This window comes from Semicossyphus pulcher, unplaced genomic scaffold, assembly GCF_022749685.1.
Source record: "Semicossyphus pulcher isolate SPU_LCO1_2020_fin unplaced genomic scaffold, fSemPul1.0.p SCAF_6, whole genome shotgun sequence".
Lineage (NCBI taxonomy): Eukaryota > Metazoa > Chordata > Actinopteri > Labriformes > Labridae > Semicossyphus > Semicossyphus pulcher.
In genome coordinates, this window is record NW_027211737.1 from 14,504,099 (window position 1) to 14,529,665 (window position 25,567).

At 41.4% G+C, this 25,567-nt stretch overlaps 1 protein-coding gene across 2 annotated transcripts in view; it reads right to left on the reverse strand.

The window, feature by feature from the left end:
* The window catches only part of dock8 (dedicator of cytokinesis 8), a 47,422-nt gene extending 24,802 nt beyond the window's left edge, over positions 1–22,620 (reverse strand). Inside the window, exons 1-24 of one of the 2 annotated variants that reach the window (XM_069682359.1) lie at positions 22,542–22,620; positions 18,252–18,427; positions 17,748–17,819; positions 16,563–16,671; positions 14,021–14,230; positions 12,748–12,833; positions 12,021–12,087; positions 8,744–8,893; positions 8,455–8,535; positions 8,198–8,360; positions 7,929–8,065; positions 7,504–7,597; positions 6,278–6,440; positions 5,399–5,516; positions 5,169–5,239; positions 4,832–4,976; positions 4,541–4,642; positions 4,363–4,458; positions 3,832–4,066; positions 3,404–3,568; positions 3,092–3,267; positions 2,588–2,680; positions 894–989; positions 109–258 (exon numbers count right to left, since the gene is read on the reverse strand). In XM_069682359.1, the coding sequence (XP_069538460.1) occupies positions 109–258; positions 894–989; positions 2,588–2,680; positions 3,092–3,267; positions 3,404–3,568; positions 3,832–4,066; positions 4,363–4,458; positions 4,541–4,642; positions 4,832–4,976; positions 5,169–5,239; positions 5,399–5,516; positions 6,278–6,440; positions 7,504–7,597; positions 7,929–8,065; positions 8,198–8,360; positions 8,455–8,535; positions 8,744–8,893; positions 12,021–12,087; positions 12,748–12,833; positions 14,021–14,230; positions 16,563–16,671; positions 17,748–17,819; positions 18,252–18,379 (2,907 nt within the window). In that variant the 5' untranslated portion in view covers positions 18,380–18,427; positions 22,542–22,620. Of the gene's footprint in view, positions 1–108; positions 259–893; positions 990–2,587; positions 2,681–3,091; positions 3,268–3,403; positions 3,569–3,831; positions 4,067–4,362; positions 4,459–4,540; positions 4,643–4,831; positions 4,977–5,168; positions 5,240–5,398; positions 5,517–6,277; positions 6,441–7,503; positions 7,598–7,928; positions 8,066–8,197; positions 8,361–8,454; positions 8,536–8,743; positions 8,894–12,020; positions 12,088–12,747; positions 12,834–14,020; positions 14,231–16,562; positions 16,672–17,747; positions 17,820–18,251; positions 18,428–20,444; positions 20,532–22,541 lie in introns of those variants that run through there. The other variant, XM_069682358.1, reaches the window with a different exon arrangement.
* Positions 22,621–25,567: the final 2,947 nt, after the last annotated feature.

Sequence of the window (25,567 nt, forward strand, 5' to 3'; positions counted from 1 at the left end):
CCTGTTGTTTGGAGGACACTGACAACATGTACACTCAGGCTGATACTGCTCCTGCAGAACCCAACCCAGGAGGACAGGAGGCACACAGGCAGACTAAGGTTATCGTACCTTATGTTGCTTGACAAGGATGGTCCCGATCTCAGCTGTAACCACGGAGACAATGGTGGTGATGTCATCTTTAAATCGATCCGAGAAGCGGCTTCTTCGGGGGACGCTGTGCTTGTCGAGATGAGACACATGCTGAGCCATGCTTTTCACCTGTTAAAGCATTGTCACACCGACACACACACACACACACACACACACACACACACATAACAAATGAGAATCAGATAAAATCAAGAGGGGACACCATAGAAATGAATGTTAATCGAAAGTGAGAGTGATGAATATGCATGTAAGTCAATAATCTGTCAAGTAACCTGTCAGATGTGAGGCTGAGCCGATAAAAAAGCAACATTTCATTATTTATCACCACTCCCTTCCTATCAGCTCCATTCCAATTACACAAGATGCCTCATTAGATGCTTTATTAATTAAATGAGCATCCCCTATGGAGGTTATTTAAGGCCGAAACATAAATAAATGAGGTAAGAGATGAGTGAGATGAGATGAGCTGAAGGGATGGGAGTGAATATGAGTGATGACACACTTCCAAAACTCCAAGAGAGTGATGAATTACCGACTACATTGACTTCAAAATGCTCTTTTATCCATCACACAATCAACCCGCCATTAATCTTTTAACGTGTGTGTTCATGAGGTTATGTATTGTTTTTATTACTTCATCCATTTATCATTAACACCTGAAGCAGTCTCTTTTTTTCTCTTAAGGCTCATCGTCAATCAAAAACAATGCAGTAATATGGAATAGTAAAAAATGGCTCTCTGACCAGCAGCTCGAAGAAGAACCAGGCGTATTTGTACGCATTCTCTCTGCAGACCCCGGTGCTGACGACCATCTGCAGGGCCAGCTCCTCATGAAACTGCTGCAAGGGACAAAACACACACTGTATTGAGAGATACCCTTAAGCATTGCAAGTATTATACTTTATGTCTCCATGAATTAATGTTGCTTTACTGGCTGAGCTTTGAACATGAAAAGACCTTTAACCAAAACTCATACAGCCCTTATACCCGTGTCCTCAGAGTAACACTACCACCCTCTGGTGAGCAGAGGGAACTGGTGGCTGAAAGCTCGACTTATTAGGTGAACTGCTGAACAGTTTTAGTCCGAGCACTGTTGAATGCCAGCCATAGGGTTTATTTTTTTCCTTTATTAAGTATGACAGAAGACACACATATTACTTACTAAGAAGACAAGTGCTGTCAGTACTTTAAATTTAAAGCCAATTCAAAAGTTTTATGTTTTATGAATAGTGGCAGCCAAGGTCAACACACTAAGAGTTACATTGATTATGCTTCATGTCATGTCATTCTTTGCCTCATCTCTGGACTCCTATCTGTGCACCACTTGTTAACCTGTTACTGTAAAGCTCAGTTTGTAAATTTGAAATTCTCTCCGCAATTAAAGACCCCTCCAGTGAAAATCAAGTGTTTAACCTTGTAAACACCTCCATGTGGTGTTGTTCTTGTGCTATAAGACATATCAGGGACAACATCAGCAGTCATCTCCATGGCTGGGCCTGTCTGCTTTTAAACTGCAGTGTACCAAGGACAGGCTGAACAACACGTTTTCAGATTGGCGGGTTTGAGACGTCACAAACCTAAGGAGCCAATCCCGTTAATGGACAGGGTGACGCTATGCATATCATTATGTGCAGCCAATGGCAACCACTTCGGCAATGCGCGAGCCAGCTGTAACCGTCATCGTCATTTTTGCAAACTCACTACTGACTACTGACGTTAACGTTACTACTGCTAATGACTACATTTCAAGCCAGCTGAGTTTCGGCAAGTTGCCACTAAACGATGGCAGAGACGTGTTTTGTTTTCGCGACGGAGGCGGCGGTTGGAAATTTGCATAGTGGGGGGGACTATGCAGATTGGGGAATTTTTAATGGAGGAGACGGAGGAGATGCCTTGGGTGCAGAAAAGACATATCAGACACAATTTATTATTTCATGCAGAACATTTTCTATGTCTGAAAATGTAAGAACTGGTCTTTAATACCAGTGAAACAAGACAGCAGTAATAATGTTTACAATATACAAATTATGGGCCTGATCTATAGGCAATGAATGTTATCAACCATAGTATTTTCTCTGAGCAGCAGTTGCAAATTATTTTGAAGAAAGATATCAAACGTCTACAGCGCCACACAATCTACCCTGACTTAATATCACCATCTCTACCTCTAACTATCTCTAACTCCAACATAATCAACTCACAACTGAAGGCTCATATTTAAATGTTGAGAAGGCATTTGGTATCAAAATCCAGAATCTGCAGCACAGGGGGATACCACTTCTGCTTTAAAGTAGATGAATGAAATTTATTTCTCAGTAAAATGCAAATATATTAAATAAAGTGCTTTCACCTCATCAGGAACCTGTGGTGGATTTTGTTACATATCAAATGTTCATTAAACATTGAGAAGCTAATAAAAAGGGAGATTTTTTTTTACCTTTCTGTTGGAGGGTCTGGTGCTTCCTGTGGAGTTCTGGTGGTTGGTTACTTCCCCGTAGGTGGACATGCGGCTGCCTGGGTTGTTGTGGGCCTGCAGACAGAAACACACAGGTTCCATCACATTGAACGTGATTGATGCATTCATTAGAGTGGGCAACGAGTGGCTTATTACAATACCTAATGTACTGTGGGGATGTTTTGTATGTGTGTGCAAGCATCAGTGTCAGTTTGCAGTATATTATACTTTTTAAATACTGTAACTCTAACATTGGCCTGGTAAAATATGGACTGTAAGCAACAATTAGGGCAAATAAGTAGAATTTTTTTTCATGCACTTTTTGAATAAACGCTTATTGTGCTTTAAGAGTACAGGGATATTATATCGAAGTATATTTTTGAAACTACAAAAGCATCTTTTTTATGTGACATGTAAACCTTTACTTTGAAATCACTGCAAACTTAAGATTTTGTAAGATGGGGTGCCTGGGTCCACCCTCCGTACCTTGGCAGAGAGGATGTTTTTCACCTCAGCATCTTCAGCAGAGGAGTGTGGTGTGATGTCGGGGTTGCTGCTGCTGCGTATTCTGGAGTTGAGAAGCATGCTGCCGACTGTGGCTGCTGTGGCCCGACCCATGGTGCTGTAACGGATCTCTGCTGAAGGCATCAGACTCCCTGAACCTGAACACGGGTCCATTGACACACGAAAAAAAAAGATGCATTTCTTAAAATAATCACAGCAAATATAATAAAAGGGAAAATGACAAATGTACCAAAAAGTAAGCAAATTCATGATTATAAATGATAGTGTCAGTACCTGCATTCTGCATGTCTTGAGGGGGGTCAGGCAGACTAAACACCCAGTAAAGGTAGGTCGCCAAGAGGCTGTTTCTACCCTGCTGGTCCCTGATCAGCTCCTGGCTGTTGTGGAGACTGTTGACAATGGACACCACTGATTCGAAGGCTATCTGGGCCAGATTGGCTGTAGGACACAGACATGAACATGCAAATAAAATCGTTGGAGCTTTGATATTAATATAATCCAAAGTAAAATCATAAAACTCTAATATTCCTTTCTCACAAAAACGGTTAAACAACTTGTAAAATGTCTTGCATGGTCCGACCAATAATCCTTAAGCCAAACATATTCAACATACAAATCGGAGAAGCTAGAGAGAGAGGATATTTAACATCCTTGCAGCAACTTTGACTTCACATTCTTAATATGTCACGCTAACTACTTACCGGTCTGGCCAGCGATGACCATGGGCTGCATAATGAGGGTGAAGAGTTTATCCAGCACTAGATGGAGGAAGAGGACCAGAGGCTCTAAACTGGAGGAGGACAGGGAGATGATGCTGAGCTTCAGCTCATGCTCCAGCTTGTTCTCTGGAATCTTCTCCTCCCTGACCCGCAGCGGGAACGTAGCTCCACCCTCCAAGGCGTAGCAGAGGGTGAAGAAACGCTCAAGGTGGTTGTCCTGAAAAAGAAAAGAGATGATTTTAAGTATGTAAAAGAAAGCATAGAGATGACAACAACAGAGACAGAGAAAGGAATATAACATGACAGGCTGCATGTAAAGCTCCAGGGTGGATGTCTTACTAGAGCAGAGTGGGCACTTGTTGTACACTGTGTGTGTGTGTGTGTGTGTGTGTGTGTGTGTGTGTGTGTGTGTGTGTGGATGAGCATGTGTGCATGACAGAAAAAGAGAGATAGAGAGAGTAAGCACAAAACAGCTATCATGCATTTGTGTCTGCCTGGGAAACCACACCTCACCTGTGTGTGCACAGATGACACAGCCTGGATCTCGAGGTTGAAAAGCCCTTTGTGACTCTCCATCCACTTGACTGGCTGGGCCTGAAGGGGAAGTTTCTACATAAAGAAAACACACAAGATATAACCTTGTGTCTGCTAACACGTCTGTGTTCAGTTCATAATGTGCGGATGTGTGTACCTCAGGTGTGTGCAGGGAATAGTTGACAGGTAGTCGCTCCAAGACGATGGGTAGACAGAACTGGCCAGCCTGCAGTCGGTCATTATTCAACATTGGCAACCACTAGATAAGATATGAACAGGATTATTTATGTATTTATTTCATGCACTCCAGGGTCTTGTTTAATCAGTATCTTTGCTTGGCTCTGCGAGAACATGCTTTAAAATTAATGCTAATGTTAGCATCCTAGCATGTCTTTCTTCTCTTTCTTCAATGAGAAATATGGTTGGATAGTAAAGGACGAAATCTCACAGAGTATCCGATGAGCGTCTCACAGCTGCCACTCTGGTTCTGTTTCTGCTGGCAGCTGATGTGGTAGAAGGTGAACAGCAGGTGATGTCTCTCTGTGAGACGGGCTGGGAGAGCCAGCTTCACTTCCTCATAGAAGTCTGGAGACCTGACAGAGAGGGAAACAGGGAGTAACAAAGGAAGAAACACGGACGGAAGAAGACCACAACAGAGAGGGAGAGAGGAGAAACCAGGGACAACCACAATCCAGAATTAGAAAGAAAGGAGTTACTCAGACTGTTAGAATGCCAAAAATATGCCATGATTAACAATATTTTGTGACTCAATTTATGGTTCTTACTTGTTATGGTAGGTAACAGGGGTGTAGACTTCTGATAAAAACTCAGCACCATTTGATTTCCCAAAAATGACCTGAACACAAAGTAAAAAAGGTACAATAACTTGAGCTTTCTTCAATAAAACAGTACAAAATGAGCACTTTCATCAGCAAATCCAGTAGAATTGTCAGGAAAATAAATCTCTCTGTCATAATAGTACAGTAACATCACAGATGAAGACAGCAGCACTCACAGGAAGACAGCAGGCTGGGTCCTCTCCGCTCATAAACTGGATTTTGATGGTGATGTTTCTTGCTGATGTGAGCCTGTTGACAAAGTTTAGCCTCTGGGGGTAGACGAAAAGCAGGTTCCTAAAGAGACGCAGGGAGAGACAGAGTGTCGGGGACACTTCCTGTTTAATTAAGATATTAAATAATCATGCAAAACCCTAAACAGTTCCAATATTCAACACTAGATGGCACTGTCTGTACAGCACATTTTGTCATGCAGCAGTACAGTGACATTTATGTCAAAGAAAAGTCCCAACAACCAGTAATTTACTGCGACCTGTGGTTTTAATACCACACTGTAATCTGTGCTGAAACCTTGAATACAGACTCCACCGAACAAATGCTCGCAGAATGTCAGTGTGTAATTAGCACACAGGGGACTTGTTCACGCATGAAGTAACAAATGTTTCGTTACAAGCGAAACCCTTTTAGTGCCGAGTGTTGATTGAAACCTCGTCACGCTCACAGGCTGCCTCCTTAGTGTTTCACCATCAGGCAATTTCACAGGTAGGCTGGTTGGAAAGGCCTAAAAATAGTCACCACGCTGGAAAGAGCAAAGCCGCAGAGCGATGTCAGCTCTTGATAGATGAGTGCAGCATGACTGTTTTTGTTGCCTCTGGCCTTTCAAAACAAACTTGTTTACACCTCAAACCATGAGTCCTTTGCTTTTTTAAACTTTGTTTGTATTACATCATGTTGAGGTATAAGCGGTTTTCCTGCACTGTCACAATCTTTTCAACATTTTGATTATAAAAATAAAGATAATCTTTTTTTGTTCCTGTTATTGTTTTGAATCACTGTGAATAAAAATGCAATATGAATGTATCACCATTCAGTTTCACCTGTAAATGTTGTGAGGGACATAAACTTCACTGGATGGGAACTCCAGCACCTCTTTGACTGGCCGAATGTTCTTCTCAGCCACAGGTATCAGAGGGATGAGCTCAGTGGACAAACATGCTAGTGGCGTGTCGTGGACCGGAGACATGTCCAGTTTAATGGAACCTTTAGGAAACAAAAGAGGGAGCAGCATATACTGTTTACTGTATATATTATGTGATATCACGTCATCCCATTTGAATCCTATACATAATCAATAAACAAAGACATACACACTAATAAAATTAAAATCTAAAATTGCTTTCTTACTAACAGCAAGTTCAAAGGATCAAAATCCATCTCATCTCCGTCCATTAAGTATGAAGCTACACCAGTTAGCTTAGCATAAAGACAAAAAATCAACGGCAACAAAATTTGTCTTCCAGCACCTCTAAAGCTCACTTATATTCTGTTTCATTAATTCAAACAAAAACTGATGTTTAGAAACGATGCGTTGTAGCTTTAAGAAAGGGTTTTTTGGCATGGAGTTTCTGTCTGGCAAAGTAATGTTGACAACAGGATTCCAGGAAGTTACTGCACTCTTTGCTTTTTCCAGATTTAACAAAGGCTCTGTCTATTCTTTGTGCAAAGTTAAACGGGGGTATTATGCTAATTTTAAGCTTCAGCATATTTCACTCTGTGATACCTGTGGAGTAGCTTAGCATAATTTATCGTTAAAAAAATCCTCATTTTTCTCACACTGGTGCTCTGTGCAGGCCCTCATACAGCCTCTGTCTGAAACAACTCAGTCAGCTCTGTCCCTTTAAGAAAACCTGCCCCTACAAGCCCACTTTCTTCTGTTTGGCCTACTGAGGCTGCACTTTGTGACATCACAAAGTGCAGCGTGTAGAGAAAACTGTGTGAAACCTGGCATTCACAGCAGCCTGCAGACTGAGCTGAGAAGCCTGGGGATTACTCCAACATACTTTTACCTACAGATTTGAAACTTCACCCACATTTAGTTTGGACGTCCAACATTGGAACATTATATATATGTCTGATAATGTGAAACAGCATAATACCCCCTCTTTAAGCTGACTGGCTGCTAGTGATAGCTTCATCTTTAACAGACAGAATAATCTCTACTCTATGCAAGACATCTGTAATTCCCGTAATGTAGAACTATTCCCTTAATTAAGAAACATAAATAAGATCTCGGGTTGAGTTTTACGGTGTAATGAGCAGTGACCTGGTATTGTCTTGACCCTCCTCTGTGGAGTCGAGGTTTTCTTGATCTCAGACAAGAACTTGAGCAAGTCCTCATCACTCAATCGATCTCCCTCCTGACAAACACACAAACACAATCAGAGTAAAAGACTGAAATACTGTTTGGGACACATAATCATTCAAATAAAAAAACATAACTTGGTAGTAGAATTTGCTGCGAAGATAGTTACAGAGATGGTTTTAGCAAGTCAGTGAAACCATTCATCCACAGTTATTGCTTTATGGTAGAAACATTACTGCACTCTAACGGAATGGCATGTTTGATCACGAATGAGACAAGGGCATGATGTAACTCCAAGCCTGTCTGTCTGTTATACTATCTTGCACCTCAAGGAAACAACATATTTTTCACAGATTTGTCTCTTTGTGCTTCGGTAGTGGTCCAACCTGTTTAAAGATGGTGCTGATAGTGATGGTAGCAGGTTTGAAGGCAGAAATGCTAAGAAACTGATCATCGATGGTGCTGTAACGTTCAGAGTTCCTCCTGGGAAACTGCGCTCTCCGGTCTATGCTGCTGGATTTACCTGGAAAATAAATCGTTATTGGCCCAATGTTATACACACAGCTATAAACACAATCTATTGATATGCACACAAATGCCTGAAAGTCAACACAAAGTGTTACTGTCAAACAAACAGACACACAAAAGCACTCACCTCCTTTTAAGCTGTCAGAGTCGGTGACATCTCTGTCTATCGCAGCAGTAGAGATGACATCCATAATATTGACGGTCGCCCAGCCAAGGGGCATGCGATAGCGACCCAGCCTCTGGCAGAACGTCTCCGCCTGACCTCGCAGCTTCTCAAGCTTGTCCTTGTTCTGACAGAAAAAATAAAAATGCCTTTGAGCTCAAAACATAAAATACAGAAAGTAAATGTTTTAATGAGGAAGGCTTCTTCTCCGGCCACATTACCTTTGCAGAGTCACATTCTCTTAATGTCATATAGGGGTCAGCACAGTCACTGATCTCTCCCTGCTGCAGAACTTTCTCAAGCTAAAACACAGACAGGAAACGCATAAGCATTTAGAGTAAAAGTACAATCAAGGCCTGATACATAGAAAGAGCAAGAGCTACAAAGACAGCACTGCACATAATTACAGGGTATATAAATACAATTTGGAAGAAGGACCAAGTTATTGAAAGCCAGAAATCTTCTACCTTTCTTAGCATTTTTTCTTATCACCATTGATTTCATTATTACCTTAATGGCCAGGTAGATATCTGGGGAAGGGTAGGTGATGGAAAAGATGGCGGATCTGGCCAGGGTGGACTGATCCACATGTGGCGTGTGAGGCTTCAAGAAGTTCTTAAACTGTTCTGAGTTCAGGTCGCAGTAGAAGTTCTCTGATATCTGAAGGGAGACACGGATGAGAAGTTTAACTTTGAAAGCCAAAATACCATATTTTTATACCAAAAGCACACACATGCTGACAGAATCTCTTGAGAACGTCAAATTCGGGGTAAAATGAAATGCAAGCGCTCTAAGGTGCAAAGTTTTCAGAGGAAATTATCATCATCCATTCAGTCCAATCCACTGATCCCGAATGACCTCATGCTAGGAACACAGCCATGTGTCCTGGTTTGACCTGGCTTGTGTGTGTCATGTGATCCTATTCATTTAAAAGCCATTAACTACTCCTCATTCATTTCATCCCATAGGACCTCCTTTAAACTGACCACACCAAAACAGCCAAACCTGCTGATTTGTTGACTTAAAACATAAAGACAGCGACTGTGATCAGACCACACACTATGAGATGTATTCAAGGTTGATCACATTAAGTTTCTTTTAAATCCAATTTTGTGAATAGTGATCTAACAAGTGAGAAATGAAAGATCCTGTGTGGACAGAAATGACCCTTTTCACTTTAAAATTATGCACATTTACTGCGAGTGTGAAAGACTGCAGTGGAGGAGTTCACCTCCCTTTGACAAATGACTTCTTGGAATTAAGTAAATCACTTATTGATAATACAAGCCAGATGACTTAAAGAGAATATTATGATTTATATTCTAACGAAAAACAGAAAATCCCTCCATCCATCACTTATCCTGTTCGGGGTCGCAAGGGGGCTGGAGCCAATCCCAGCTGTCATTGGGTGAGAGGTGGGGTACATCTCTCTGTCTGTATCTACACATGAAGACAGACAACCTTACATGCTCACGGGCAATTAAAAGTCAAAAATTAACCTTAAGAGCATGTCTTTGGACTGTGGGAGAGAGCCAGTGTACCCGGAAGGACCCACACATGCTCGGGGAGAACATGCAAACTCCACACAGGAAGTCAAACCAGGAATCTTCTAGCTGTGAGGCGACAGTGCTAACCACTGCACCACCGTGGAGCACTAAACAGAACAAACATGTCAGAACACACAGCTTATGTTCACTGAGCTAACTAACATTTAATTATCATAATTGGCCCTTTTCTCTTTTCTTACATTCCTTATTAGTCAGACCCAGTGAGACAATGCTACGTGCATGACTGACTGAAACACATTGTGTAAGAGCAAATGCCAAATGCTAATGACCCACACGTTATCAATTGTGTAGCAAGTCTGCTGTGTTTTAAGACACCTTTAACATTTATTTTTCCCTGGAAAAAGAGCTAAGTGCAATATTTTGAGCAGACATTAGATACTTTCCCTTAAATGTTCTCCATTACATTTTCATGCATCTGCAGTTATACCGCTTCTTACTGCCTGAAACGAGTCGCTCACTGATAGCAGAGAATCCACTGCATATATAAAACCACTTATCACTTTCCCCCCCAAGGGGCTGCAATCACAGTCCAGCACAACTAGGCTGGTCTGGTCTTGTAGAATAACATGAGGAAGACTAATAAGTGCCAGTTAGCTTGGAAGACATCTTAACTTTATTTACTGCGAGGACACATTTGGCCGCTTGCGTGTCCACACTAAAACCTTTTTTATGATTATATCCATAAATTTGATATCATAAGTAGGCCGCTTGTTGGGTCAAATCCTGTGTCCGCACCTTGGCTGATGGACCAGAAAGGCAACTAGATTATTATGTGGAATAACATGAACATCTGGTGCAGATTTCACAGATGTGAAACATAAAAAAACAAGCAAACACAGACACAGCAACAGGGTCCCACATGATCCAGAGACAGCAGTGAGGGATGCAGGGGAACAGAGAGGAAAGAGGCGGCAGAAATGTGGCAAAAAATAAAATGTAACACTCTGGAGGAGACAGAAAAGAGATTGAAATGTACTGAAGAAAGTTTGAGTGAGACAGAAAGTAAAGAAGAGAGTGAAGGGTGCAGAGATAAATGGGTCAGTGGCAAATACTTCACAGTTACACCATATTAAATCTAACTGACAAGGAAAGCTTCTCCTTCACTCAAAGACACTTTTCATGCCTCTTTAACAGTCTTTATCTGCATTTGCTCACTGTAATAGGCAGGGAGTCGCGCTAACCTTCACAAGGACACACAACACATATTACAATTAGTCATCTTAAGTGAAACACACTGTGACAATGTGACTCTTTAGCTCTGCTCTATTGGATTGACGTCAAGCAGAACTAAGACAATATTGGTGATTTGGCATGCAGGCGAAATATTCTAAAGAAGGCACAACATAGGTTGCTCGTGTTGTCCCATGACCGACGTATACGGTCCATTTTATCGTGTATAAGGCATTAAATTGCCCTGTCTTATCCAGGAGACCATCTCAGAGCCTTAAGTCCTGAAGCAGCGGCTGAGAAGAGGGAAAGGCCGGTGGCTTAAGCCCGGTCTTCGGAGAGAGATCCATGAGCACTTAAGTACAAACTAAATCCTTCCAGCCCCTTCACCCAAAAAACCATCCAGCTGTGTAAATCCACAGAAAACATGCAAACAGCCTTGGCTCAAAATGAATGACTGGGAAAACCCGGAGTGGTATTAGTAGTTATAGAACCAAAACATGACGACCCCCGGTGGGCATCAATATGCGAGGATGATGGGACATAAAACCTTGTAGATTACACTGATCCCTCACTGCCACGCTGACTGCCAAAGCAAACTACGAGACCTCCCAAGCATCAAGAGGAGGCTCATGATACACAGCAGTTACCATGAAAGAAGGGTGGAGAAATAACAGAGACACTTTATCATAAATTAGAAGTGCATTGCACGTCTTTAGGCACGACATTGGGACTGCAGTTTGTGGTGACATGAAAGTCACTAACTTCCTGTTGAGTGACTTTCAGTTAGTTTTAGGAGAGGCCTTCTTGCAGACGCAACACCGACTGAGAGACACGGTCTCCACAACAAACACACAAAATGATCCTCACCAAACTTGCAATTATTGCAGGGTATTGTACTGTAAGTTGTTATTTAGTTGTATCCCTGTGCTGTATGTGGCAAGGTGAACATGTCACAAGAGTCTCCAAGACACAGGAAATAACATGCTGTTAGCCAATACTAGAAACAGCAATAGGACAACATAAGAAACTGTGAGGCCAAGTCTTCTTACCTTTTTCTTCTCTTTCAGGTCATACAGAGCCATAGTGGCAAATATGGGCTCAATGTCGATCTCAAACCTGAAAGAGGAAAGAGGAAATGAGTGATTCAATAACTGCAAAAGAAATACTTTTTTCTACTTCTTTTTTTTTTCCTGTAGGGAAGCAACAAAACATTCTGCAGTAAGTGATGACTTGTTTGAACTTAGAGTTAAAGGACAAAGGGTGAAGTTGCCAAACCACTGCAAGCTGAGAAATGAGTTCAGCTAAAACATTTGGCAGTTTGATGGGTTGCAAAAGAAGGACGAGAGAGATCAAGAGTGAAAGGCAAAGGAACTCTGCACATATGTGTGTGTGTGTATGAATGATTGAGAAGAAAGAGAAAGAGACACAGGAATAAAATCCCACAGAGAGAGGGAGGGAGGGAGAATTTCTAGAGAAGAACAACAACAACTGCACTGCACTCCTCCACTCTCCCACACAGCGCTGTGTGTCCCAAACACCGAACAGCCTTTTTGAAATATCAACTCAAACCTTGATGTTGTGATCAAATGTGACAGACAAGAACGTTCTGTATGTTAAATGCTAAGCAAAAGTTCATTTTCATAGATAAGGGGGTGTTTCAATGGCTCCCCTTTAACACTATTAACTGTTGCTTCCTTGTCAAACTTTTAAGAGAAACAGAAGGCAGCTGTTCAACGCCCCCGCCCTCCTACAGTTTTATGAAAATGTATGACATACTTGATGGCCTGGCATCTGAACAGGATGCGGTCTCCAATGTGTTCTTTGGGGCAGTCAGGGATCGGTCGGATCTCCACTGCATCTTCCTGGAACACAACAGCCGAGAAAGATTTCAAACCACGCGAAAACAAATGGAAAGGCTGCTAAATTTGGAGCAGAAGTAACACATTAAACAAGATTTACAAGTGTTTCTAAATTTGAATGAACTAAAATTACTAAAGAATAGAAAAATATAACTTATTGTTAACAGGGTTCAGATTGTCCTGAATTTCCCTAGAAATCAATGAAGTGAGTAAGTGAGTAAGTGAGTGAGTGAGTCAGTCAGTCAGTCAGTCAGTAAGTGAGTAAGTGAGTAAGTAACTTATTCAGTAAGTAAGTCAGTCAGTAAGCAAGCAAGCAAGTCAGTAAGTCGGTAAGTCAGTAAACCAGTAAGAAAGTCAGTAAGTAAGTGAGTGACTGAGTGACTGAGTAAGCAAGTAAGTAACTTATTCAGTAAGTAAGTCAGTAAGTAAGCAAGCAAGTCAGTAAATAAGTGAGTAAGTTAATAAGCCAGTAAGTTAGTAAGTTAGTGAGTTAGTAAGTTAGTTAGTAAGCAAGCAAGTCAGTAAGTCAGTAAACCAGTAAGAAAGTTAGTAAGTAAGTGAGTCAGTCAGTCAGTCACTAAGTATGTGAGCGAGTGACTGAGTAAGCAAGTAAGTAACTTATTCAGTAAGTAAGCAAGCAAGTCAGTAAGTCAGTAAACCAGTAAGAAAGTTAGTAAGTAAGTTAGTAAGTCAGTAAGTAAGTTAGTAAGTAAGTCAGTCAGAAAGTAAGCCAGTAAGTTATTATTTATTCAAGTCTGTAAGTAAATCAGTGAAAGAGGGGTGTATCTAAATGTTTTTTTATTATAGATTAATTTGCAGACTGTTTTTCTTAATCGCTTGGTTTTTAAAATATATTTTAACAAGTGAAATATGCCCATTTCAATTTCAAACGGTCCAACATTATGTCTTCATATTGCTTGTTTGGTCTGACCCACAGTCCAATATCCAAAGATACGAAGTGTACCGTAAAATAAAACCAAGAAAAAAGAATCAGAATTTTTGAAATCTTTTGCTTATAAAATGAAGGTAATTATTAAAAAAGCTTTAGAGAGAATAATTTTAAATATAGTTTTAATTATTTTTCACATCTTGTATATTTCTCACATCTTATAAATATTGACACGTGTCCAGTATGTATGCTTACAATGGTATATTTCAACATGTGAGTATCAGTTCTCTCTATGTCTCACCTCGTCAGCTGGTGGGTACAGAGCAAACAGCTCGGGGTGTCTGTTCCCCTGTCGTGCCTCCTGGTTGAAGCGGTCCAACTCCTCATGGCTGCTGTAGGCCAGCAGCCCCTCCACTCTCTGGTCCGGGGTCAAACACCGCAAGTTAAAGTCGGAGGAGGTCAACGTGCGGCCAGAGTCATCAGTCAGCCCTGCTAGAGTCGGAGACTTGACCTGGGGCGAAGACAAAAAGAGAAGGGGTAAGGGTGGTGAAGGGGTTGGGGGTAGGGGAAGGACAGATACAACAGGAAGGAAAGATGGAGCAAGAAGGAAAAATAATGATGACTTCTTTACTAATAAGTATTTGGTCAAAGCCTGTTCCTTCGTCATTCAAAATATATAATGTGAATGGAGTTTGAGGAATGGGAAAAAGGAACATCCGTATTTGCAAGCCCTTTTGAACTTCCCAAGATATTCATAATCTTTCCCCACAGTCGGCTCCCCTGGCTTTACATCACACATCAAATGTATTTTTTAACAACAAATTATCAACTCTTCACTTCCACAGCATTTTATCACGCTGCAAATGCAGCCTCCACCGTTATTTTGATAGCAGACGTAACAAACCGCTAACAGGCGTTTAGGCAGTCTAGACAGCCTCTGTTTTGGTCCAGAGACAATGACAGTCTCTGGTCTTTTGTTCTGATGAACACAGCTCATGTTTATGTTCACTGTATGCTTCAGAAAGTAAAGTCAGTTTGTTATAGGTTTGCATAATTGTTATAAATATGCAGTTTTCTTGCTGTACTGTCAGAGTAATACACATCTAAAAGATTTATGGCCATTGAATTTTGACATACACTAGGGTGGTATAAGCTACTCGTAACTAGAGAGATATAATTGTATTGTACATTAGCTGATCAACTTCTGGCATCAGAGCTCTTCCAGCAGGCTGGTCGCCTGCCAGACTAAAATGACAGCAGCAGAGAGAGGGACCACAGAGAGACACAATAGTCCTGGAAAACAAGGTTGCATTTTTGACATCCACTGTCCTGCCAGCAACAGCACTGGCCTGGAGTGAGAGTGAGCTTCCGAAGAGCTCAGGAGGAGGGGCCCAGTTTGAATGCGTTGTTGACAAAATGCAAGGAAAAATCCTACTTATTATACCTTTAAAATAAACACATCTTGGCTTTAAAATTATCCCTCATTTTGGGCTCCTGGAGGGGAAGCAAAGGAAACAAGTGATGTTGTCTGGCACCTGTGGCTTAAAGGCACAGTATGTAATTTCTGCAGTATGGGGTCAACAATGAAAGACATATTTTGATGATGTCATGAAGGAGCGTGGGATCATGGGGGGTGTTGTCTTCAATGTCAAACAGGTCAAGTTTTCCAAACAGAAATATTAAATATCAAAAAATAAATAACTTCAAAGTCAAGTCAAAAACATCATCTCTAGTGTTATAAAATATCAGGAGCAAAGAAGGACATTATTCCTGCTCAGTGCTGAATTTCCTTTAACTGTATCAGAATCAGCTGACTGCAGTATCCTCTGCCCATCTTTGGCTGGCACTGGCACCATATGGAATTACTCAGTCTCAGCTACGGGGCAGGGCACAACCTCACTGCTTGCAGGCTACCCCTCACTGTTTCCACCCCTCTCCTCTTGTCTCTTTCATTCTTATCATCCATCAATCTCACATCCCAGCTCTCCAACCACAGGCTAGGACTGACCGAGCTTCCACCCGGGTGAAGCTTCACCCAGCTGAGGCTCCGAGGGACAATCACAGCACAATCCCAGGGCTGTTACTAAACCAGATTGGACGATAGAAGAGGCCCATTACGCACTGAAGGACAATAGTTCTGTTCTTTTACTTTCTGTCACTCTCTTTTTGGCATGGAGATCATGGGAAACCTGCAGCGGTAATAAGGGCCTTTTGGTTTAGTTGATTAACCAGAGTTGGCAAGGATGGGGTGACAGGAGGGGGCTGGTGAGACTGACTGGGTGCTGGGTGAGCAGAGGAGTACTGGGACTTGATTGGCCGGGACTGCCCGAAGCTGGGAGCTGGGGATTGGGCCACTGTGAGACAAAAGAGGTGGAAGTGAGAGAGGATGGGAACTTGGCTTGAATTAATGTTAGCTGAGTACTGAGGCAGGGATCCGTAGTGAATTTAAAGGACTGAGGCATGCAAAAGTAAGCCTTTGATTTAGAAAAACAAATAGAATATTGTGTTTACAACCACAGCATCTCTTTGGCTGTCTGGCTAAACACTTTAGAGGTGAAGCGAGTTAGAGTGTGTAATGTGCAGGTTTAGTTCTGCAAAAGCCAGGCTGCGTAAGCTTGACAGAGGGATTGGAAGGAATAACAAAATGCTGTTGTGTTCACTATCAAAGCACAGTCTCCCATTTCATTGGTATGGACTACCACACTGCTCCATCAAAAGACACTTTAACTAAATGCAACATATCAGAATTCAAGGACAAAGTTTTTTCCAAAAATCCGCCTAACAGCAGCTCTAAAGCTAACGAATGAGAAATTAATAAATATACTGTTATCTGTGCTTCTTACTGGCTTCTCTGTGTCCTCTGGCTGGACGTCGGACTCAAATGTCTGTTTCCGGAGGAGTTTGTGTAGGCCGGCTCGCTCCGAATACGCACTCCAGCCATCCCCCTGGCACCTTCACATTACACACAGAGAGACACACACACCAAAAACAACATGCATGGTTACAACTGATACACCTCCGCACTTGTAATCAATCTAGATAACAACGACTTCAGACGCATTATGCAACTTTATCACTGTGTGTGTTTTTATGGTATGGGTGTGTGTTAGAGAGGGAGATAGAGTGAGCACTACAATGTATCAGACAGGAGATCCCAGCGTTTAATGTTTATCAGGCTTCTCGTTTCCTGTTTCACAGACATGTACAACTCCTCAGACAGTTGCCACATTTGTTTCAGAGTGTGACTATAATACTAGTTACTGTATTATTTCTGTAACTTTGGTTAATAGAACTCAGTTTTATTTACATGACAAATACATGGGAATATTATCAACAAGTGGATAAACAATGTACATCAGAAAGCATCCCATTCGGTATTATTTTTACACTTAGACATCTAGTTTTCCATTTTTCCAATATTAGATCCAGTTTAATCATGTTTCCTAGAAAACTAAAATATAGACTTTTACAAATATAATATAATATAAATCATCACTTATGGGCCTCTATACATGTGTGTTGGTGAGTGTGTGTGCAGACCCTTGTGAGACCCTTCCCTCTGCATCTATTCTGTTGCTTTGCTTTGCATGGGACGTTTTCAGGAGGGGTGCTGTTGTGGTTCCCTGAGCCAATCACAGTGTATAGGTGAGTGTGGGAGTTCAAATTAGCAACTGGGCCCCATTCAGACTGGCGAACATGGCGAAAGTTGGCCTTCTTTCTGTTGAACAGGTAGGGGCCCATATCGGGTAGGACAATTAGCATGCTAGCGCAAAGGTAACCATGATGCTGTCAGTGTTAGCTTGGCGGGGTGGGCGTGTTCTCTCACGAGGGAGTGAGCGTGAGCTTCTGGTGACGAAGAGCCGAGGAGGAGGGGCCCAGTTTGAATGTGTTGTTGACAAAATGCAAGGAAAAATCCTACTTATTATACCTTTAATGTATCTTTTGAGGTTTCTATGCAATACCAACAGCATGTAGATCAGCTATAGCAATCTGAGAGTACTGTTGTGTTTCTGAAGGAGACAATTTACCTTCTCGTGACAACGACCCACGGCTGGGTGTAACTCTTGACGCAGTCACTCACATGTGAATCCAACTCCAGTCTACAAGGACAGGGACGAGGAAGATAAGAAGATATGTACACACATTCTCATGCTGACACACATGTAAACATTTACAGACAACTGAAGGCTTTACATTCCTCTTCTATCTTAATTTGTACTTCATGGCCAAGGTGAATGACGCAGGAATTGTCTGAATAAGCTGAGATAACATGAAATGACAGAATACTTTTACATGAATAAAGAGATTATACAGAAGATCAATAAATCCCAAAAGTGGGAACCATCTTGACATGCAAATGATATTTAATTGATATGATTTACTGAAGGCAAGAGAAATAAGCCAAAACATTGGGGTGAAACCCCTCCTCTATTCTCTTATTCTCCCTACTTTACATTATTGTTTAACTATTTTTTACAAAACAGGTTTAACAGCTTGCCTATTTCCTTTAAGGCAGACATCCTATCACCTACCCATCTTCAGGGACAGAGTGTCGAACAGTGCGGCACTCCTTCTCCACCTGCTCCACCTTCAGGTCATCATCCGGGAAGTCTCCAAGTTCCTGCATCAGGGCTGATTCTCCGCTTGTTAACTGTGACATCAGGAATTCTTCCAGGTCCAAAGGCTCCACCGCGTCATACGCCGGAGGCTGTGGAATGAAGAAGTGACGGAGGATGGGAGAAATTAGCACATAGCATCAAATATTACAAGTTAAATGCAGTTTAAGGATCTTATCAGAGTGGCGTAGATGATCAGAAGAGCTGTTAAGGGGTAATATGAAGTATTTAGAAGTTTAGGGTTAAGGTGAGAAAATCAAAGGAAATATGGAAGGCATTAAACGCAAACTACTACATAGATTACTCATGTGTGCAAAGCTATAGGATGATGCATGAGTTTGTAGAGCAGAAAAGTACTGAGGAAGAAAAAAAGGAGGTGGGAGCAAAACATGTTGAGTCATGACTATTTTGTAATAGCTCATACCTGACGGGGAACAAGAGATTGGAGCACAAACACAAATAGAAACTGGAGCAAACTGCCCTGTATCAGACAGCCAGCTTTTTTTTTTTTTCCTGTGTTTCTATTTTTAGACAGAAACTCTGCCAGCCTGCACTCCAGAGCTTCTGCAGATCAAAGGCAAAGCTGTAATCACTTTTATGTACAGTGCAAATGGGCTGAAATTCTCATGTGGGTCTTTGAATCAGCGCATATTGTTGAAATCATGAGTGCACACAATGAAACAAATTCCCTACAGCACCTACAGGGGGTGAATCGACATGCTTTTCATCATTAGAAAGAGCCCACAGGGGGTGAAAACAGAACTGGTGAGATAACACGCGTCCCTTTGTGGTGCCCGGCCGGCCATGGTTGAAAAAGGGGAACCTGCATGGAGCAGGTGTTTCTATGAAGAGTGGTTGCAATCTGGGCAGACCTCCAAACTGATTACAGTCTGCGGGGCTGTGGCTGATGGAGGCAAAAGCTTGGAAACACAATTATATGCCACCATAATAAATAATAATACAAATAAAATGCATAGTGTTAAGAGAGATAATGTGCCTTAGCCTTTTCCAAAAAACAACATTTAAGCTACTTATCATGCACAGTGTCCCACACAGGAAGCATTAGCATTACAAACAGATAGTGTGTGTCAGACTGAATGTGAGAAAACGAGTGTGCACAGGAGAAAAAGAGAAAAAGACAAGCTTAACCAAGCAACAAGCATCCACAGTACAGATAATATAAACCCACAGAGAAGTGGAGATTACTGCAGCAGCAAGGTGAGTCACTCCTGTACTTAAAAGCATAGCAAATTCCTTTTGCCTTCAGACATGTTTTTGCACATCAAGCCACCCTAAGGGATAGTATTCTCTGCTGAGCGCTAAAGAGCAAAAAGTAAGTATAGGTAAGTAATAATGGTTAGCGTGCAACACAAGAAGATCAAACTACATAGACAGTATAGCTGTGTCATTATTTGTCCTTTCTGTACATCACCAGACTCTCTTTACTTGCAGTGTGCGTGTATTTCTCTGGCTCTCTGCCTCAAAGTTCAAACATTCATGGAAGCATGGCCTCTTTTTTCTTGTTTAGTATGGAGGCTAACAAAAAACAAATGAATGCAAATCTATGCATGCCTCTGATCACCGTCTGCTGCTCTGTGGAGTCATGAGAGGACACGGAGAGAAACTCCCTCTCTGTGCCAAATCAACAGCCAGACTTTCTATCAGAGTACTCATTGTTATTATCATGGGGATATCTTTGCAACTATTTATGTGCACTCTTTTCTACCTGAAGCATTGCAATCTACAAGTGATAGATTTTTATGCAGAAATATGCAACAATTTTTAAACAAATAAAATATGCTCTTTTTTTCAGGAAAGACTACACATTGTTTAAGCCAATAACAGCCCAATATCAATCATTTTTGGAGCCATATTTATGCACAATTTGTCCAATGAAAAGGCAGTGTGTTTCTACAAAGGATCTTTGTTTTCAATGTGCATTGGAAAATATGAGCGGTGACGAACATCCTGACTCATGACAAACTGTGTCTAGCAAAACAGCCACATTTGACCTGAAAAACAAGACATTAAGAAAATCAAATTTAACAAATATCTCCTATTAAAGTCTGAAAGAAGACCGCTGTGCTCATATGGATATTTGAGACTTACCCGACTGAAAACTGCACCATAAAAAGGAAGCGTACAAAATGGCGCACTCCGGATATGGGAACCAACAGAGTGCCCCTACTGACGCTGAATGCTATTTGTTAAAACTGAGCAACAACGCAGAGCACACATCCTCTTTAAATTGATCATCATATTCCTCGAAGATATCTGGAAAGAAACCATCAGCATTTTGTGAGAGCAGCGGTAACAGTCAGTCAAAATGAATATTTAAGTTGAGTCTGACTGTTTGTACCGGCAAAGTGTTTTGACAGAAGTTTAGAGTGTTCAGACAAAGAGCTGTGCAGTTTAGAGTGGAAGTAGAGAAACCACAAGACAAAGGGGAAGTGACATCAGCAGGGCGTCCCTCCATCAACTGGTGTTTCAACAGACAGGAACAGAAACTACAGACACACACGTGTATGTTGCTTATACACACACAGGCGCTGCACGCATGAACAAAACCACATGCGGCTTCCCTTCTAAATCTCTCAATTAGTGTATTAAACCTACAACAGATCAGTCAACATTCCTCATATTGAGGACGGCGGGGGAGTGAGTGAGGCAGAATCATGATAATCAACAAAGTGATCCATGCCACAACTGCAGCAACAAACATCCCTTCCTCCTCTAAACAAACATCCCTCCATCATCCCCGAGCTAGTTGCCACTGCTGAATAATGGGAAACTATCATCCGGGAGATTATAGTATTAAAACCCCTCTCCCTCATCCCAAATCCGGCCATATTAAAGATTTGCCCGTGTAAGCTGCAAGGTAAGCAGGCCCCATCCAGAGCCTGTCAGTCGCCAAGGCACTGACCCATTTCCCAAGCAGGTTAGAGCTTAACCGTGTTGCATGCTACACAAGCTGTGGTGGGATGGAAGGCCCGAGTACTCCTCCTCAAACCCTGTCAGCTGACGAGCTCAAGGATCATCACTGGGAAAGTATCAAAGGGCTTCGGCTCAGTCAGTCATGCACACAGATATGTCAGGAGACTTAGCGCCTAAGAGCTTTAGAAAACTTTAACTGAGAGAGATGTAGGGCGACAGAGACAGAGAGAGAGAGAAATGTAAAGGCAAGACAGAAATAGAAAAAAGCAGGAAGACTGAAAGAGAGATGCATAAATCTGGGAGGCAGAGACAGAGGTTCAGAGGGTACCACAGAGAGACGAGTGGGAACAAATCCCCGCAAAGGATTACAGTGCATCATTCTGCCTGCTTGCTTGAGAGAGCAGGAAGCCCTCTAACTGTCTGCTGGGCTTCAACTGCAGAGGCAAGAAAACAACTTGTCATAATGGCATACAATCCTCCGCAGAAAGTAAGGGATGCTAGCTTTTCAAAACCCTGTTAAATCATAGAACAGCCAGTGTCAGCCCGTCTTTAACAAAGCATGTAAAGCCATGACTAAGTTCTCATCTCATCTATTGTAGGAGGAAGAAAGGCTCTTCCTAAAAAAAAACTCAGCTCTTTAGCAGAAATGCAGACAGCTTTTTTTTTGCAGAAGCAGGAACTTATGGTGTAGCAGAATTTAAATGATTCAAATTATAATCGTCGAAGATAAACTTTGCACAGTGTCAGACATTCTCAGCGCTAATGACAGTAAAGAGGATGTGAAGAAAATGTGCTTAAAGCCCTTTGGTGGTGTAAGCATAAACACTAAAGCAGCGTGAGTGCAGCATTAGAGGGAGCCACTCGACTGACCTTCTGGTCACTGTTCGAATTTCTCCTCAACCGCATCACGAGCATTACATGAAGCAATGTAGATATAAACATCATTTATTTTTAGTCTGCTTATCTTCTTAGTTTTCATCCTCTTCTAGGGCCCCCTTGTCTTTATTTTGCCTTTATTTTTTTAACCTATTGGATATTTTTCTTGCTGTTTAGTGATGCTGTTTTGCAATATTGCTGCAACAGAATAAATACAGGGTTTTTTTTAAATTGCCACATTCCTTTCTGCCTGCAGCATTTGGCACATTAGCTCTAATGCAAATAACTTTAAGCATGTTTTTCAAGGTTGCTGTGACTCAGTCAAACGTGTCCTGGATAAAGTGACAAACGCTTAATTCCATAAGCTAAGGTTTCTTTTTATAGAAAGGAACGTACCACAGTGAGGCACACTGAGGCCGAAGCGTTGGAGTTGGTTCGACTGTGTTGAAAGCCATAGTTCCCGCTGAAGTGTCGTCTGATCTCTGCAGAAGAGTGCCTGGAATGAAAAATGGACAAAAACAGATTTGTATGGATTTGGGTTGAGGAGGCATGGAATATTAGTTACTACACAAAGTTATTTTTGTATAGAAACCATCACTGAAAACGTCTTCAATATAGAACCTTATTAAAAACCATATCTCTCGTAGATTGCACCATAGTCACACGGCGGCCAATTACCTCTGACATCATGTTCAGGGTGGGAAGCTTCGGCTAAATGCTGTGATATTGTCCAGCTGTTTTCAAGGTTTGCAAACAGTGTCAACATACAGGAATCTGACAAATCATTTTAATTGAACTGCTTTCAATTGATCAGCAACTGAAAATATAATGGCAATGGTGAAAATCTGAAGGGATAAGGAAGCAAATGGCAAGCTACAACATATTTCATAGCCTACTAGCTAAAGTTAGACAACTGCTAATGTTAGCTTTCAGCTACATTACTTTAATATTGTTACACAATATGATAGGAAATTAGTCATTTCCAATCTGTTAGCTAGCTAAGGGTCATGTTAGCTAGGAATTGGTTGAATGCTAATGTTAGCTAATAAGTTTACAAGTACGTTTTAGGATACTCATGGTGACAGATCTCAAGTAACAACAGCTAATGTTAGCTTTCAACAACATTACATTTTAATAGTGTTACATGATACAATAAGAAACGTCCAATCTTTTTAACCTAGCTAAGGGTAATGTTAGCTAGGAATTGGTTGAATGCTAATGTTAGCTAATAAGTTTCCAGTACATTTTTTGATAACTTATGGCTACCAACAGCTCTCAAGTACCAACAGCTAATGTTAGCATTCAACCAATTCCTAGCTTACATTATTGTTAATTAGCTAACAAGATTGTAAGCAAGGAAGTTGCTCCTTTTCTATCGTATTGTGTTACACTTTAAAACGTTGATGTTGGCCAGGAAGTTGTTGAATGCTCACGTAACGTTGTTTGACGGAACTTAATGGATTAATTTTGTTGTTTTAACTTGAAATATCGCCTGCTGTCCCTCCTGATTTTCACTATACATTGTCTTGTCAGTTGTGATCAATCAGAAAACAGTGAAATTGTATTGATTTGTCAGATTCCCTAAACACAGCAATATATTATTACAGCATTTAAGCTTCCCACCCTGAGTGCTACGTCAGAGAAAAATGGCCGCCGTGTGAATATAGAGAATTCCACACAACATGCACACAGTGTAGCTTAATGAGAGATGCAACAGCAACTCCGCCATTGTTCCTACTCGCATTAGTTTGAATTGGTCAGCCATGGTGATTCCATTCAAACTATTGTTCGCTCTCTACAGAAGCACATCTCTGCTGGCTGTGTAAAAAGGCTTTGTCATGCTGGCAGCCATACAGGCACTGGAACAAATATAGTGTCCTGATTTAAGGGTCAGGCTTTGCAGGAAATCAACATGACATCGGAATGAAGAAGTATTCAAATATGTGAGGTAGAAGAGGATAATGTGTGTATGGGTTTGCCTGTAGCACTTTCCAAAAAAAGAGAGAACAGAGTATGACAAGAACAGAGCCCAATTTGTTGGCCACATTTCATCTTTATGCAACACTGAGCTTATGCGCTGTCTTTTTCTATGTAATTAATCTGCCGTATCAATTGAACCCTGACAAACTCTACACACAAAGACGGCTTTATTCCCTGAGGTTCAATGATGAAAGGCCAGTTTTGTGTGTGTAAGTATGTGTGTGTGCTTAAGATATTGCTTGGGTTAACGTGTGAGTGTCAGAAGTAGTCTATTGCAACATTTGGGGAGAGTTAAAGGGCATAAACGTAAGTAAATGGGTCACATTCCCAACTGCTACCCCTGTGGTCAATCTCATGGGTTCATTAAGTCTCCATGGCCATTGTTACGACAGCCCTGTTACTAATTACCACCACAAACTCATAAACACCAGTGCAGCGGAGGAATACCAGCATGCCAAAGCCACTGATACTGCAGAGTCGTGAAGCATGTGAAATCTGTGAAACACCATCTGAAAACCTAATGTTCTGCAGCAACACTGACTCACCAAACAAAACATTTGGAATAAAAGCTGGTAAATATTTAATGTACACATATTTTATATAGTTTACAGTTCAGTTTCAAAGGTCAACACTCTTTGAATCCCATCCCTTCTGTCAATCAAAAAACATGCTGATTCAATACAATGACTGAATGCCAGGGAAGGTCAAGGCACGGATGGGACAGCAGTATACAAATGTACACAAAGAGCAACGTCCAGCATTGCAGACTGATTTATTTGAACACATTCAGAGTAAAGAGTAAAGAATACGCTACAGAAATATCTGGCTGCAAAAAATCTAATCATATTACAACATATTTGCATGCTGATTTCTGCAGGGAGTAGCCACAGTCACACTCTGGTATGCTTATCAACATTGTCAGCTTTTACTCACAAACAAAAGCAGCTGTTATGCAATTCAAACTTGTTCAAAAGTCACTCTTGACCTACACAGTTTTCAGTGTATAATTACCCCGAACTGGGAGAGTAGACTGGGGTGGAGCAGTTTTACAGACATATATTGTACAATCTCTTACTGCTGAAGGCTGCTCAGTACAACCACAATCCTCCACTGCGGGCCACCAATCAGATTCATCCCAGCAGCGGAAGCACATGGACATTGCTTGACAACTGCACACACAACAGCTGCACAAGTCTCTTCAGGTGCCCACTTCTTACTTTACTAGTTTCTAGAGCTCGACCGGTATTGGATTTTTGATATGGATAAGGATACCTTATCAAACTCAAAATTCACACTGAGTCGAGCTATCAGTAACTAGCGTACCTAAACCAGCTGGACTCCACTGTAGTTAAGTAAACTGTTCACAATAATTTTCTAGGAGGGAGCAGAGGCAGCTAGCTAACAACTGTGACTGAATAACTACAGGCTTATTAATAAGAACC